The sequence below is a fragment of the Symphodus melops genome (assembly GCF_947650265.1).
Source record: "Symphodus melops genome assembly, chromosome: 2".
Classification (NCBI taxonomy): Eukaryota; Metazoa; Chordata; class Actinopteri; order Labriformes; family Labridae; genus Symphodus; species Symphodus melops.
In genome coordinates, this window is record NC_136692.1 from 13692172 (window position 1) to 13708422 (window position 16251).

General features: G+C 40.7%; 2 protein-coding genes across 3 annotated transcripts in view; both read right to left on the minus strand.

The window, feature by feature from the left end:
- Nucleotides 1-872, minus strand: part of actb1 (actin, beta 1) — a 3847-nt gene extending 2975 nt beyond the window's left edge. Inside the window, exon 1 of the mRNA XM_079337919.1 lies at nucleotides 763-872. The gene's annotated coding sequence lies outside the window, so the exon portion shown is untranslated. The remainder of the gene's footprint in view (nucleotides 1-762) is intronic.
- A 5369-nt stretch (nucleotides 873-6241) lies between these two features.
- On the minus strand, nucleotides 6242-15877 carry LOC306820451 (uncharacterized protein). 2 transcript variants are annotated; one of them, XM_079338303.1, is made up of 11 exons: nucleotides 15569-15877; nucleotides 14502-14885; nucleotides 12271-14148; nucleotides 12092-12180; nucleotides 11940-11998; nucleotides 11283-11446; nucleotides 10122-10287; nucleotides 9836-10027; nucleotides 7591-7812; nucleotides 6701-6860; nucleotides 6242-6617 (listed from the first exon to the last, which is right to left on the minus strand). In XM_079338303.1, the coding sequence occupies exons 1-11, from the start codon at nucleotides 15609-15611 to the stop codon at nucleotides 6543-6545; spliced, it is 3432 nt and encodes a 1143-aa protein (XP_079194429.1). In that variant the 5' UTR covers nucleotides 15612-15877; the 3' UTR covers nucleotides 6242-6542. The 2 variants fall into 2 exon arrangements, with proteins under 2 accessions (XP_079194429.1, XP_079194430.1); XM_079338304.1 differs by lacking the exon at nucleotides 14502-14885 and having other exon boundaries at nucleotides 15569-15875.
- Nucleotides 15878-16251: the final 374 nt, after the last annotated feature.

Below are 16251 nucleotides of genomic sequence, written 5' to 3' on the forward strand. Positions count from 1 at the left end.
TGAATTAACAATCAACACATCACGGACTCGCACTTAAACCGCGGATTTACCGGCTGAGTTGCATGGACTTCTACCCCCCTTTTGGAGTCATTCGTCAGGTGTAGACTACCATTAGGATACGTGACTGACAACCACAGCTCACTTAAAAAAAAAAAAAAAGGTACATTTTGGAAAAAATAAACTTCTGTCACGTGCACTAGTTTGATGGTCAAATTACTGTCAGAGATGCAACAGCAAAGCGACCATTTAAAATGATTACCAGGGATTTTGGTCGTCCTCTCACATTCATCCATCGAATCAGTCATTAACGTGTTCGTGAGAGAAATCTGAGACACCAGACTAGACCAGGACACGGTGCCAAAACCGAGGCTTACATGTAAGCGAGAAGGTCAAACTATTTAACATAGCCTGATTTGATGAAACCGATGACAACATGAAGCTGCCGGGTTATTTCACACCTTACGTTAATTATTAGTGATAACTTGGAAGAAGAAAAAAAACACAGCTCTACAGTTACACGTTTCTTAGTTAGTTTGAAACTGCAACTTAACAGTGGGGCTTAATGCAAAATATTTCTTTCTAAATGACAGAGCAAATTCAATCTCCAACAGTTGCTTCAATTTTTGGCGAATAATACAGACAACCTCCAAAAAAAAAGTAACAGATTAATAGTACCAAGTTTACTGTCTGATACATCTCACATAGCCTATTTAGGTTAAAGAAATGCCTTTAGAAGGCGAAGGAAACTTAAATGTTTCTTACCTGTGTGAGGGAGGGTTTTCAGCTTAGGAGGACTGTGACTGAGCTCTACACTCCGGTAGGGTAAAGTGTCTGTATGTGACTGCAATGGAGGCCAATAAATTGCAGGACTTTATCATCGCTCGTGCTGCAGCCCCTCTCCATAAAAGGAGAACTTTCCGCACAGCGCCTTCTGATTGGTTCTGCCGCATCCACTGGGTGTGGCGCATGCAGATAACATTTCTGTGCTCCAACAGGACAGAGGGAACAAGCAACAAGAAAAGTAACCTACACTATCCATACAGTCTATGTGGGATTGCCCAATATTCAATGAAACACGTTTATTTGTTTATTGGTCCTCCTTACCAGGACCATAGTGTGCTGCAATTAACATCATTCTTGTTGCAAACCCCACAGCTGACAGGAGTATGAAATGAGGTGAGGTATTAAGTTGAATGTATTCTCTCTTGATACCTTGAGCTAATGAACATATTGTTAAGTAATTCGGTATAGAGTAATAGATTTAGGAAGAATACCTCAAATAATCCCCATTGGAAAGGGGCCTACATTTCCTGGTAAAGCATTTAATAAATAAACCAATTCTAATGTCCTCTGTTATATCTTTATAAGTCAGATGGAAATAGAAAAAAAAAAAAAAAGACGTGGTTTATCTTATTTAAGCGGGGGTCGTTAGAGGAATGCTGCAGATCTTAATATCAGTGAACACTGTTGTAATACATTTTCAAAGCAGTGTTCCCTCACTCATGACGGATGCTTGTGGTGGTTAGCGGTGCCAGGACACGGGGTTGGTAACAATCTCAGGGTCACTGACAGCACTGTTAACACCCTGACTGAGAAGTCTGCCCTGGAATACTCTCACCCCCCTACACACACACATGCACACACACACACACACACACACACACACACACACACACACACACACACACACACACACACATACAGAGAGGGTGACATTGATACACATAGTCAAGCTGAGGTATGTTCACAGCAAACACTCTGGAGGCTGTAAATCTCTTATCTCTCAGCACTAGCTCGGGTATGTTAAAATGAGTGGGGGGACAGATTAACCTTGCCTACCTCACTAAAATATTATAAGACAGATAAGTAATTTCTGGAAAAATCCTATAATTTGTGTCCTGATGCTTCTGCATGGCCTATTATGAAATGATTATTCAGGACTAACCTCTGTATGCACTTATACATTGTGGAGATGCACACATCCAAATATGTCACACAAGGCAACACCTTTTGCATCCTCTAAGTTGACCAGAAACTAAGTGGGTGGGTCAGCGTGCATTTTAACTCAATAAGGGCACTGGACAAAAACTCATAAACTTACACTAGGAACTCTCACTGGCCCTATGCGTTCCTAATAAGGATATATGGGAGCAGGCTCTGAAAAACAGACAGGAAGAAGGTTTACAGTGCTTCAGTCCTGCAGATCCACGCAGGAAGTGATCACACACAGACCTACAAATGCACACAAGTGCCCATATGTCAGGAGCTATGGAGCAGCTCAGGACAACATAGAGGGGGCAAATTGGCTGATCAGGGAATTAGCTGTTCAGAATCTGAGACACACACGCGCACACACACACACACACACACACACACACACACACCAACTTTAGATCCAGGGCAGGACAACCATCCCTTTAAGAGTTTCTTTGGATGACGTCCATATAAGGAGATATTGGAGTGAGTCACATGGGGGGGAAGAATGCTCTGCACATATCATGTGACCATTCTGAGGAAATGAATGAATCTCCATGTATTAGGCTGTTTAGTATGTATCTGTAAATGTTGCTTTAGATTAACCTATTTTCACATTTACATCTTTATCTTTCTCAGCACCCATTCATTCATATAAAAAAGGATGACACTAGTGTTTGTTATTTAAACTTCATACTCATTTACTTAACTCCTCCTTGAACTGACAGAGAGATTTCATAATTCATTTCCTGTGTACACTCATGCTGTTTCAAAATCTCACTATCCTGCATGACTCGCTCATGCTTTACAACACACACACACACACACACACACACACACACACACACACACACACACACACACACACACACACACACACACACACACACACACACACACACACACACACACACACACACACACACACACACTTTCCCTCCCTGCATTGGTCACTTACACAGTCAGAGAAATTCCCAGGCTTGGCTCTCTGCTCTGACTAAGACCGTATATGGAAGAAGCTAGCAGGTAGCTTCTGTTCCCTTTTTACTCATCATCCCTCTTACTATCTCCACTTCTCTCTCTGCCTTCCTTAAACGCATGTCTATTCTTCCGTTAGTCACCACACTTCCTGTCCCTTTAAAATCAATCACTGCTTTAATTCTTTTCCCAAGACAGGGACAATTATAGGAGTGCAATACAAGATTGGTGTAAGTATTTCTCTTCCCCAGTCTTTTATGGCATCACATTCCAACCAAGTGTCATACAAAGCCTTAAGAGGAGTGGCCTAATAAGTTATGTGTAATACTTTTTAGCATGTATCATACACATTTCTAAACCAAGACCACTGCCCTTTAAAGATATATTTTGATCTCATTACGATTAAGGCAAATATAAGAAGTGAAGGCAAGAGGTGTCCATAATATTATATCGATGAGTTAAAATCAATAAACATTTTCAGTATTTTTTAAATATTGCCCTGCCAGTCATCCAGCCACATCAACCCAACAGGTATTTGTTTTGTATCGACCATTCCCTAAGTACAAACTAAACATTAAGAAGAAAACTGTATTAGTAACAGTGCAAAATAGAGCTTGAACAAAGGTTAGATTAGGAGGCACATGGGGTGGAATACTTTTCATCCAAACTAAAAGACAATAGGATTATTTGGGATTTAATCATTTTTCAGTCACTGTACATAGTTTTTCAGGCAGAAGACATCAAAAGGCTGAGAACGTCCCATACCTCTGCATTTTTATCATTTATCTTTATTTCTTAACTATTACAGTGCACTAGGTGCAGCCAGGGGCCGGAGAGGGTCCGGTTCAGGGACCACAGGATCTCGTCTCTGCTTTTTGCAGATGATGTGGTCTTGTTGGCTCCATCGAACCCGGACCTTCAGCACGCACTGGGGCAGTTCGCGACCGACTGTGAGGCAGCTGGGATGAGGAGCAGCACCTCTAAATCTGAGGCCATGGTTCTTGACTTGAAAAAGGTGGCTTGCCCTCTCCGGGGTCGGTTGAGAGTCCTTGCCCCAGATGGAGAAGTTCAAGTATCTAGGGGTCTTATTCACAAGTGGGGGGAAGATGGAGCGTGAGATCGACAGACGGATCGGTGTAACGTCCGCAGTCATGCGGTCGCTGTATCGATTTACCGGTCGATCTTCGTTCCTACCCTCACCTATGGTCACGAGCTTTGGATCATGACCAAAAGAACGAGATCTCAGATACAAGCAGCTGGAATGGGCTTCCTCCATAGGGTGACTGGGCACACCCTTAGAGATAGGGTGAGGAGCTCGGTCACCAAGGAGGAGCTCGGAGTAGAGCCGCTACTCCTCCACATCGAGAGGAGTCAGCTGAGGTGGTTCGGGCATCTGGTCCGGATGCCCCCTGGACGCCTCCCTAGGGAGGTGTTACGGGCATGTCCCTCCGGGAGGAGGCCTCAGGGTAGACCCAGGACACGCTGGAGAGACTGTGTCTCTCGGCTGGCTTGGGAACGCCTCGGGGTCCCACCGGAAGAGCTGGAGGAGGTGTCTGGGGTGAGGGAAGTCTGGGCGTCTCTGCTTAGACTGCTGCCCCTGCGACCCGGCCCCGGATAAGCAGCAGAAAATGGATGGATGGATTACAGTGCAGGCAAATATTACGCTCTATGCACATATCTGTTCATGTTCCATATACAATATAATAGTGTATTTGTCTTATAGTTCTTATAATTCATATTTCCATCTATTTTGTTTTGTTTAATACTTTCATATAAAATGATAAAAAAAAATATTCTGTAAGAGCACTGGCAGTGCCCAATTGTTCCTCTGGGGTAAAACAAAATATTTCTTTTTCTGATTTAGACTAGAGCTAACCCTAACCCTAACCCTAAGCCTAAGCCTAAGCCTAAGCCTAAGCCTAAGCCTAACCCTTTTTGGCATGGATAGGTGTTTTCAAACCAAACAGTTCTGGGACCTTTTTGAAGAAGAACTATCCACAAGGGAGTTCCCTGAGAACTACACATCCTGGGAACTTTTTCGATCATTTGAACCACCACGGTACCTACTGTGAAGCAGGAGCTAACAAAGGTTCCTCTTAGCAGCGGTCTAGGTACTATAATAGTTCATATAGTACCTGTGGAATCAATAAAAAGGTGAAGGTAATAAAGAAGTTTCTGTGGCCTAAACGCCTTATGTTTTACTTAGACACAGCGACTGACTCAAAAATAGTGAGGGAACTTTTTTTTTCATGATTTAGTGACCATTGTGTTTTTGGTTTGTTGCTGACAGAAATTATTCACAACATAATGACATATGTCCCTTTTTAACAACAGGAAGAGTCTACAATGGTAGTAGCTGATAGAGATCAGATTTCTGTTAATGAGTTTCATTGCAGTACGCTGACAAGTCTACAAGCACGCTGTGATTGAAAGTGTACTTGTACAACAACTTTTTTTTGATCAATCATAAACAAATACCTCGGGCTTTAGGGGCCCATGCAGGTTTGGAGCTTATAATCAATTTTCCTTTGCACAGCAGATTTTGGATGGATATGGAGTAATTCAGACCAAAGGTAATACGGTTGCTCAATTCTTAGGAAAAATAAGCTTAAAGGTCTAAGACTTTCTTTTCAATTTTATCCCAAAAGTATGTTTGCGTTTGCTTTTTACCCAAGAGTTTTCATAGTCAGCATTGTTATGATGGGTCAAAGGAAAAAAAACAAAACAAAAAAAATTGATAATACTGCATCTGACTGAATTTTAATGGAATAGTAAGACAGTTGAAAAGATCATTTCTGTACCTTTAAGGTAAACGTTAAGTAGTTAGTTTGATAGCTTATGTTTCCATCTGGATTTTAAAAAGAAGGAAAAAGTAGCCCAACAAGTTCAAGACTAACACAGTGGTGAAGCATATAACCACCCTGAAATCAGTGTTGTAAACTACGTTATTTACAAAACGTTATTTTAGTTAGTATACTTCAAAGTTACTGGTAAGCGAGGTTTTTTAGCACTATGCTAAGCTAATGCTGATAATGACTTTGTTTTCACCATTGAAGCTCCACAAAGGTTTTAAAATGACCAACTATTACTCTTTGACTGGCTCCCTCTTTTTTTCTAGTGTCTTCTTTTTTGTTTTAAGGGATGTAGTCTTCTCTCTGTATGTTTGAATGCATTAGTGTGCTAAACAGTTTATTTGCTAACTGCAAACCTTAGTGTGTTGACATCATAGAGGAGACTGTATATTATTATTCAGAGTCTATGGTTGAGATAAAGAACTTATTGAAAAAGGCCAAGTACATAATGCTTTTATTCTTTTCCTGAGAAAGATTTATGTCTATTAAAGCATTTCGTAAGACATAGTCAGCTTCTTTAATAGGCAATATAGCCTGTCAGACAAACATAAGAAATATTTAAGACAAACTGAAAAGTGTAACAACAATTTAACAAGAAAATAATCACAAATATAAACATATACACATACAGTTAATGTTTGCTTTTTTATAAACAAAAACAACAGCTGAGGCCTGAAATTCAAAAACAAATAGAATACATCAGTGTTAAAACAATCTTGTTTTTTTCCTTTTTGTGTTTCAAGCAGTCCAGCTCTTCCCCATGTCGACCAGCTCCATGCCTTCACAGTAGGACCGAGGCCTCGACATCCTCACCTGGAACAACACATAATTACACAGGTCAACTTGTGTCTTTTTAACACATACAAACCCACAGCCTATCTCAACCACTCACTCACCATGGGTGTCCTGTGAGAGGCCAGCTGCTGCAGAAGTGGGAAAGGAGTCCACTGAATGGGTTCGACAGGCCAGCTACACACAGAGAGGTCACTGGCCTTACCTGAGTCCAACACACCATCTCCCATGCTCACCTCGCTTCCCCTCCACCCGTATTGTGAGCTAAAATGAATATAAAGGCAAGCTTAATCACAGGATTCATATATCTCTTTCAGTCAAGATAAAGTCAGGAGAACTTTAAATAGTTAAAGCATCAAACAAAGTGAGGTACATATGAGACATATACAGTATATTATATTCATGAAACCTGGGATTTGAATTGTTATTCACTTCTTCAGTAGTTTCATAATTAGGTGATTTTTTAATGAAAAATTCCTTCAAGATGAGGGTTTGGGTTGAAGTCTTTACTTGCCACGGTCCCCTTCATTTAATACAACATTCAAATGTCGATAAATGTAAGGAATATAATTAGGAGAAAAAAAAACTGCCATCATCAAAGAGGCAAAGTTTCACAATAGAAAATCTGTCTGGAGATGCATCACAGGGAACATGAACACCTGATTAAATTCTTGAAGGAAAAAGAAATTCGATTAATGAATTTAGTTTTTTACATACAGGAGTGTTATTTTTTTAAGGCACATAGGTATAAGGGTGTAGGTTGAAACAGAAAATTATTAAAACTGTGAACATAAACTCATAGACTTACAAAAACAGTTATTTTTTAGTGATGTAAAATACAAGGTAATAATTACAGTCTATGGGTAATCTCTATAGGCTATGTATCTAAACCTTGACAATAAAATAAAATTACACTTTTTATTCTTGACAGAGCTCAATTTCACATAGCATATCAACTATACATGTGTAATATGGGCTGCATGTCTGTGTGTACCTGTGAGGATAGATTGTGTTGATTCGTGTGCCGTGGCTTGGGCAGGTGGATGCCAGTGACAGTGTGTCGTCGTGGTAACAGCAGGGACGGTCGAGTGCCCGCAGGTGCAGTAACTCATCAGAGCGCGTGAAAGCAGGATTATCCAGAGAGTCTGCTGATCCTGCCATTGAACGTAACCAGAACCGCCCTGACAGCTCATCGAAATGGTTGAACCTGCGATAGCTGTACACAGTAAATCACAACCTGAGTTTAAAAATAAAACAAAAACACTGCATTTATAATTGAGGTTGCAATTGGAACATCTCTCTGGAGGAACATTTTCAAAAATCAAAAAAGGTTGGAAATATTACTCTTTATAATTAATTGCCATTTTGTAAACACACATTCAAAGACATGGCTCTGCTGTCGACTGAGTTTGTTCAAGAGAGTAAAGCTTTGACCTTACAGTACGTTTACCTGTGCATCCTTGTCCTCCTTTAGAGGGGGATTTAGTTCTTAACTTCAGATTTATTACTTCCTGACTGAACTTTCTCTGGGAGTGTCCCTTGTAATATTAGACCTTAATCTCTGCAAATGGACAAAGCTACATTGTGTCAGCGAGGATGGATAAACTCCTTTGTCTTTCAATCTAAATGTCTGCACTGTCACATGTAGACAGCTGTCCACATCCACAGAACAACACACAGAACCCTGACCCAGAAGAGGGCGCACCTCAAAAAGAGCTTTGTCCCCTCAGCGATTGAAGCTCTAAACAAGCGTCCAGCTGATTGGCCCCTTCTTTGTTATGCGTTTTCTTCCTGTTTTATGTGTTTCTACTGGTGTAATGCATTTTCTTCATGTGTACCAACCGTGCAAAGCTGCGAGAACAAATTTCACCCTGGGGGACAATAAAGTATTGTACTTTATTGTAAGTCTATACAGGACTCAGTGGACTTTTTTTACACTTTGAGAGTAAACTTGGGGGAAATTATTTTCTAATTTAGCTTGGAAGATTATCCATAGCACATAAAAAATAAATAAGGCATAACATTAATATTTAACATTAACATAACATTAATAAAAACACCTTAATCCCAGCTATAATAGTTTAGTTAGGCTTAAGTTTTTTAATATAGTAAGGTTCATCTTGCATACATTCAGTCAGTGGATCGTTGGGCCAGCTTTCATGTTGCAGAATTTTTTTTTAAGGGCAACAGATTCCTAATCATTTGAAGTGAGTAAGATCGGATGTCCTAAAACACATTAGGAAAACATATTACATCCTATAACGGACCACATGTGATGACAGTGAACGTGTCACAATATGTATGACAGCAAGAGCTTCCTGCATTGTAGCTCAGAGGGAGGACATTTGGATGCAACGCGTCCGTTCCTGGTCTGGACGCTGCTGCTCTATCCAGATAAAAGATTTCAAAAAGGACTTTGAGTGTGCTGATTTTTTTGTGGCCATGCACCTGAAGAGTTTTTATTGTTTGAAATTTTAGATTCCACTCGCCTGTCTAAACACATTCAGTCTGCAGCACAGAATGAATTTCTTTCTCTGTTCAACAGCTAGAGCAGTGACACCTTGTGGGCATTATTGTAATTACTCATCTCATCTGCAGTCACACCCCTCTGACATTTTCCCTTCCTTTTATTTCAACACGATTGCCAAACATGTCTTTGTGTCTTTCATGCCATGAAAGACACACAGTTAAAAAGTTGAAATTATATACATGAAATGTTTACCCCGTTTGTGTCGGTGCATGCTAACATCAACAGTGGTATTCTTAAAAGCCAAAGGTAAACCCAGGAGCTTTTTTTTTTTTTTTTTTGTCGCTCATAGCTAGTATCTAGAATATGTGTGATTTGATGCAACCCTTAATTGGTATACAAAAGCAGCTACTACAACCCATAATTGTTTGGTTTAATGAAGTAGAGCCCCATGTTTTTAATCAATCTGTATCATCAGACCTTTAAGCACCTTCACTAAATCTAGGAAGCGCATCAGTTTATGATTGGCATGCGTTTATAGAGCAACATAATGGGATTTACAAAAATACATAATCCCAACTAATCTATTTTATACTTGTGCTGCTTTTACTGTGAAACATGTCTGTAACGGTATGCAGTGTTAATAAAAAAAAAAGCAGATTCAACTGCAGAACTTTGCATGTAATTTGAGAGTGGGCATCATACATATATAAAATGTGGGTTTTATGTTTGAGCTGTAATTTTATATTTGCACCAGTGAGTCAGTGTGTACCTGCTCCGTGTCTGATCCACTTTGGCTTGGATTAGCGCTGCTTTGTAGCGTCGCACGGCAACAAACGCCAAAATGCCGATCACTGCCACCATGATGAGTAAGATGGCGAGACATGCGCCAACGAGCCGCACCCGAGTCATCCTCACGTCACACCTCTGACCCATGTACCAGAAATCCTCTCCTACAAGGCAGCTTATACAGACAAAAAATGACCTTAGATGTTGAAAGATTTCTTACATACTGTAGTGGTCATGAGATATACATTTGAAGAAGAACATGTTCTAACCGACAAATGGGAAGTTGGCTTGGATGGTGTGTACAGATGCCGTGGTGGTGGCAGTGGTCAAAGTGGCAGAAGGAAGAGCAGCTGTAGTTTGAAGAGCCAGGCTGGGACACACACCTATACCCTGATGGGCATGTCAGTAACCAGTCACACACATCAGCCTGCACACCTGGACAAAGGATGCATTTAAGGATAAGACCAATGGTTTAATTGATCTCAACAAATAAAATAAAATAAAAATAAAACGAGACCATACTCTTAATTATGGTAGTAAATCTCAGTACTTTCTTACTTTTCTAACCTGTCTGAAGCATTTCATGAGCCATTTCCATTGCAGTGTTTAGAAAGCAGGAAAAGCTATGGCCAAAAATAGATTAGCACCAAAGTTTGGCTAATATAAATCATGTCTGTTGTGTCATGTCTTTTTCCGCCGTGGACGAATACACAACCTTGTACGCTACCGGTTTCATGACTATTGTTCTGCATATTGGTAAGTAGCAGTTTTTTACAGTTACATTTATTGTGAATCTTCATTGGCGAAATACTACTGTTCATTTTTTTATCGAATACGCTGATGGGCTTGATTGTTTATTGTAAGTGAGAAACAAATGTTCATAATTATTTTTATTCTGTTTCCATGCATATTTTAGCTGAATTAAACTTATACTATACAGTTTGATACTTAATTCTAATTGTCCACCAGTAGACTGTAAAAAATGGACAGACAAAACAAAATTAGGACCTCATTGCTTTAAAAACAAGTCTAATTACTAAGTATGTGAGGCACGTGAATCAGACTGGATTGAAAGCTAAACTGAGTCAATCTAACTAAGTTATGTTGTTTTTTTTTGTCTGCCACTAACTGGGTCAATGAAGTAAGGAGTAAGAAGGTGAGGTAAATATATATAGACGTTAGTTTTAGTATATTTTGTGTCTTTTTTACAGTGAGTACGGCACAGAGATGACAGGAAATGTAGGCAGCAATCTGAAGAGTTACTTGTAACATAAGCTTGGCAAGCAGAATTGGTTTGAACCTTTACATTTGATTCTTCAGCTCTCTGTAAGTTAGCATTCAATCACAGGTTTGGTGTTTAGAATTTCTTCGCATAATATTTCCTTGTGCTTCAGAAACAAGCTCTGAATGATAGATTGACTAAGGTTTACCTCCCAGTGTGATGTTGGTGATCTTGGAGGATCTGAATTTCCCTCCCTCACGAACAGCCTGAGCGAGTCCGGTTCTTTCTAACAGTGACATGGGTCCTGTCGAGCCGAGCCACTGCAGAGCCCCACTGGTTTTAAACTGGACCAGACTCTGCACCGCAAGGCCACTGCAACAACAGGAGAGCAGCACATTCAACTTTTGTGTGCATCACCAGATGACCTCGATTTCTTGTACTTTTGGTACCATTATTTTTCAGGAGCAGATCTAGGAAACCAAGTATCTGGAAAATAGCAACCTGGCAATCTTTGTAAGTTAACCACGCACCCTTTCATTTGCTGTTCTGAATGTACCTCCAAACATAACAAATCCTCTTCTTACTATTTGGATAAGTAGGAGATATTTCATCTACTGTGGGATGGGACATTTCCTATCCATCTCCCAAATTGTGCCTCTTTTTTTAAGATGAGAGAAGGAAGTTACACATTTTTCTTTCATTGCATTTTACAGTAGACATTTTCTGCAAAGACAAGACTTTGAAAAGTACAAGAAAATACATGAGAAGTACAGACTTTGGCTAACTAACTTTGAAGAATGTCTGATTGTAGGAAATACTGTGGTTCTGAGGTATAGTAACTTCAACTGATTCATCATGGTCTCACCTGCTCCAGACTCCCAGCAGCCTGTTGAACCCTGGGGCTCTGTTCAGGTACGGCTCTAACTGAGAGAAGGAGGGAAAGTTGGAAAAAATTGAATGATAAGTTACTGTATATCATATTGTTTCAGCAAGCCTTGATTTGTTGTAATTTCTCACCGAGGCAGCTGTGTCATCCACCAAGCCAGGATTTGAAGTTGATCTGGGATCTTCTACAATGATCTGAAGTAGCAGCTCAATAGACTCCACTGGACAAAACAAGCAAATAACGTCACAACAATGGGCATATAAAACACAAACTTCTGTGTAGTCACACTCAAAAAATGCACAAATAATACCTCTGATGGCTGCAGGCTGGTCTGGCACAATGTAAAACTTGGGGGTATGACTAGTTGTGAAGCTGAGAGTAGGTTTGGAGTTGAAAACTTGGGTGGGAGGTAGGGTTGTGTGAGGCGTAGGTAGCTGTTGAGATCCTGCCGTGGGAGTCTGTGTCGTGCTGCTGGAAAACCCCTGCCAAAACTCATCTGGTTTCTCTACTTCTACAACTTTGTCTTCATATTTATCAGCTGGTTTTATGGTTGTGGGTGAGAGCAGATGGTTGTAGGTGGTAGTTGGATAGTTTTGGGACTCTTTATGAGTAGCTTGGGCATCAGGGGAAGAGCCCAAAGGCAGGTAGGATTTTGTAAGAGATGTGTGTGAAGATGTAGATTTGACTGTTGACCATTTTAAGTCTGGAGGCATTGTTTTTTGATCAAACTGACGTGTCTTTGCTTCAGATTGAATAGTGGTGGAAAGCAAAGGCAAGGTTGTGTGAGTAAGAGATGAAAAACCAGTAGAGTATGTTTGGATCGTTTTTGAATCCGTAGACAAGTGTATTGATTGACTTGTTGACAAAAGAGGAGCAGAAGTGTGTGAATTTTCAGAAGAGATGTCCTGTGTTAAAGTGGGACGTAGTGTATACGTTTCAGTGTCAATGTTGGAAGATGAGTTCTGGACAACAAGTACCGACGTCTGTGCTGCTTTCTGTGTCAGAGGAGAATCCGTGACTCCGAAAGTCAATTCATCCATTTTGGTAACATCAGGGGAGGAGGAGAACGCTTTAAAGTTGCTTTGTGTATTTTCTGTTGATGCTTGCGTGTCATCTTGGATTGTGTGTTTAAATGGTGAGTTTGTGTAAGGAGTCTGTGTGACAGGGGAGTTTGTTTGATTCTGTGTGGAGGAAGAAGTGTACGTTTCAAGCATCTCCATGTTATCAAGCCTACCAGAGGACTCAAATGCATCAGTTTGACTCGTAAAGTCTGAAGAAGCCGGTACCAAGGAGCCATTTCTACTCCTGTTTAGATAAAACGAAACAGCCTCCAAAGTACTAACTGTGGTGTTGATGTCTGTAATTAGGGTTGTGGATGAGTCAGCCATGTGGGGACCCTGTGAGCCTGATGATAATGATGATGTAGTGGGTTCTGTATCAGTGTTTGCACTAGTTGAGTATTCCTTTGGAGGTTCGGTGGGGGATTTTAAAGGGTCAGATGTGACAGCATTAGTCTGATTAGAGTTTAGTCCTTCAGTGCTGCGATGGCTCCTCCAGGAAGTGGGTTTCTGGCCTGGTTCTCCAGAAACAGCTCCACGACGTGGGATGAAGAGGGGCCCACTCTCCCAGGTTGTCTCAGGAGGAGATGTCGTGAATTGTGGGCTGATGAAGCTGGAAACAGATGGTGCAGTTTCTGTAATTTGATGTCTATGCAAGATATTGAACTTACTTTCTTTTTTATTTGTAGGCAATGTTTGTGTTTCAGAGAGCTTCTTTCTAGAGTTTGTTTCAGTGTTTTGTGTATTTAAAATGTGGAAAAGAGAGATTGTTGAATGAAAATAGGGGTGTGTCCGCTCTCTGGCAGACGTGGGACCATCAGCGAGGTGAGCAATTCCAGATTTATCCGCTCCATTGTTTGGTTCTTCCTCAGGAAGAGGGAGAGTTTCCCTATCGGTAATCCCAGCCCCAGCGAGTCCCTGCACGGGTGCGGTGGGGTGCAGCTGTCGCTGATCCTGAGAGTCGGAATATGGCCCAAAACTTGACTCCAGACCTTCAGTTCCTCTACCAAATTCTTGATGTTTGGGAGCAGACCTTGTAAAGCTTGTTCCTGTCTGAGACCAATGTAAGAGGTCATGGTTTGGATGTGGGTTGGTGTGGTCCTCAAAGGAATGTGTGTCATCTTCCTGGACTAGATGACCAGGAACAAACACAAAAAAGACACATGGGTGAGATAGAGTGGAAATCACAACAGCACAACTTCTCTCTGATTCTCACACCACAATAGGCATGATAAGAACTTTCCTACAGATTTAGAGCGCATAACAACATACTATAAAAACAATACTACCATAGTGTGTTTCCATAATTATGTTCATACAGCCAGTGTAGTCAATACTTTAAACAAAATATATAGCATACACAAAGAGACCTCTAAAACAAGTAAAATCCAATTTTGCACAATTAGATCAAGCTCTCGTGATAAGCAACTAGGCCACACAGACGAAATAAAATTAACTAGATAACTTAGTAACCACTTCTCACCGTAATAAGCCAGCTCAATTGCATTTGAGGATTGCGTTGCTCCTGTCCAAGAGAGTGTTGCTTTGTTTTTATCACAGCCGGAGAGCAGAGCTGTCCCCTTCCCACTCTCCAGGACCAAATCTTTCTTGTTCCACACACAACGAATGATTATGTTTGAGTTGCTTTCTTGCCATACTGACTTTAAAACTACCGTTCGACCAAGAGGGATATTTAAAGTCCAAGTGCAATTTGAAACTGGTGTGCTTTTATTAGAGAGGTTGGTTGAGGCATCTGACCTGTTATCAGCAAAAACTCCAGGTAAAGTGAGATTAATTTGACCTGCAGGCTTGTGGTCAAAGTTGACATCTTCACCGCAGAGGTGCTGTGTCAGGTCGAATGTTTTAGCTAAGGAGAGAACAAAGACAAAGCTGCAAGTAAATGAGGGAATCACTCTGGTTAAAAATCTTGTGACCGCTGTGTGCTGCTGTAGTAGCAACAAAATCAATTACTGGTAATACTTTGGACAAAGTAAGCAGTTAGTTCAGCCAAGTCTAGTTTAAGTGTTCCATTCTTAGATAACATCATGTTAAGGAATAAATGTTGAGGAATAAAAATGTAAAAAACTAATGATGGCCCATTAACACAATCTAATTGTATCACACATTTATGGTCCAACTATAATACAGGACAGTTAAATAAATAAAAAAAGCCTGATTTAAATGAAAACATGTTGGCTATAACTGCATTTCTTACAAAGAGGCAACTGTACAAATGTAGCAAGTATTAGTATTACATCTACAAATGAAATGAGTTAAAATAACGGTATGCGTTTTTAATCACAGATTTTTCCTTCTTTCCCATGTTTGGAAAACGCCGGAGGCATTCAGGTAACCCCCCAAATCAATAAGAAACATACCTTTAGACTAAACATAGCCTATTTCAAATTGACAACAAACAGGGCAAACTGTGAATTCATTTGAAATGTTGCAGTCTAAATAGCAGATGATGTGTCCTATGAAGCTGGGTGACAATGAATTCGTGAAAAGACAGCTTTTTTTTTTTTTGCCGGGACAGTCAGATTTCCTTACCTGTTGTAATAATAACGAGAAGCAGAGATACGTGGAGCTGCATTTCCAATCATGAGGCATTTCAGAATAGGACATCCAATTAATCCCAGATCCATGCAGAGGTTTCGGATTTATCGTAGGCTATTTGAGCGTTGTGTTGCAGACGAATATAGAAAGTGAATAACATGTTCTCTAGTTTTTTCCTCCTGCGGACAGTCGCAACAACATGGAGCGGCGTCACAAACTTTCCTTGTCCATCATTTCCTCCGAACGGAAACAGACGAGCTGTCGAGAGCACGAGCCCTCACCTAAATGAAACACACGTGTGTGTGTGTGTGTGTGTGTGTGTGTGTGTGTGTGTGTGTGTGTGTGTGTGTGTGTGTGTGTGTGTGTGTGTGTGTGTGTCCTGTAGGTTAACGCAGGATGGACTGACTGACAACGGGGCACGGGAATTACTCCACCTTCAGGCTGTCCGTGCAGTCTACATCGTCTGACATTTTCAAAGATGAGAGGAAGGAATCCAGTGGTCGTGGCAGGAGCTGGTTTTTACAGCGTGCATTACACAGGAAACCTTTAACCGCAGGAGGTATGAAGACCTGACAGAGCAGGGGCAGTTCATTAGCGTTAAACCCCACTGAGTTGGAAGGACGGGAGCCTATGCAGAGCTTCATAATATTATCATTTAAAGGGCAATCTTTCCCACT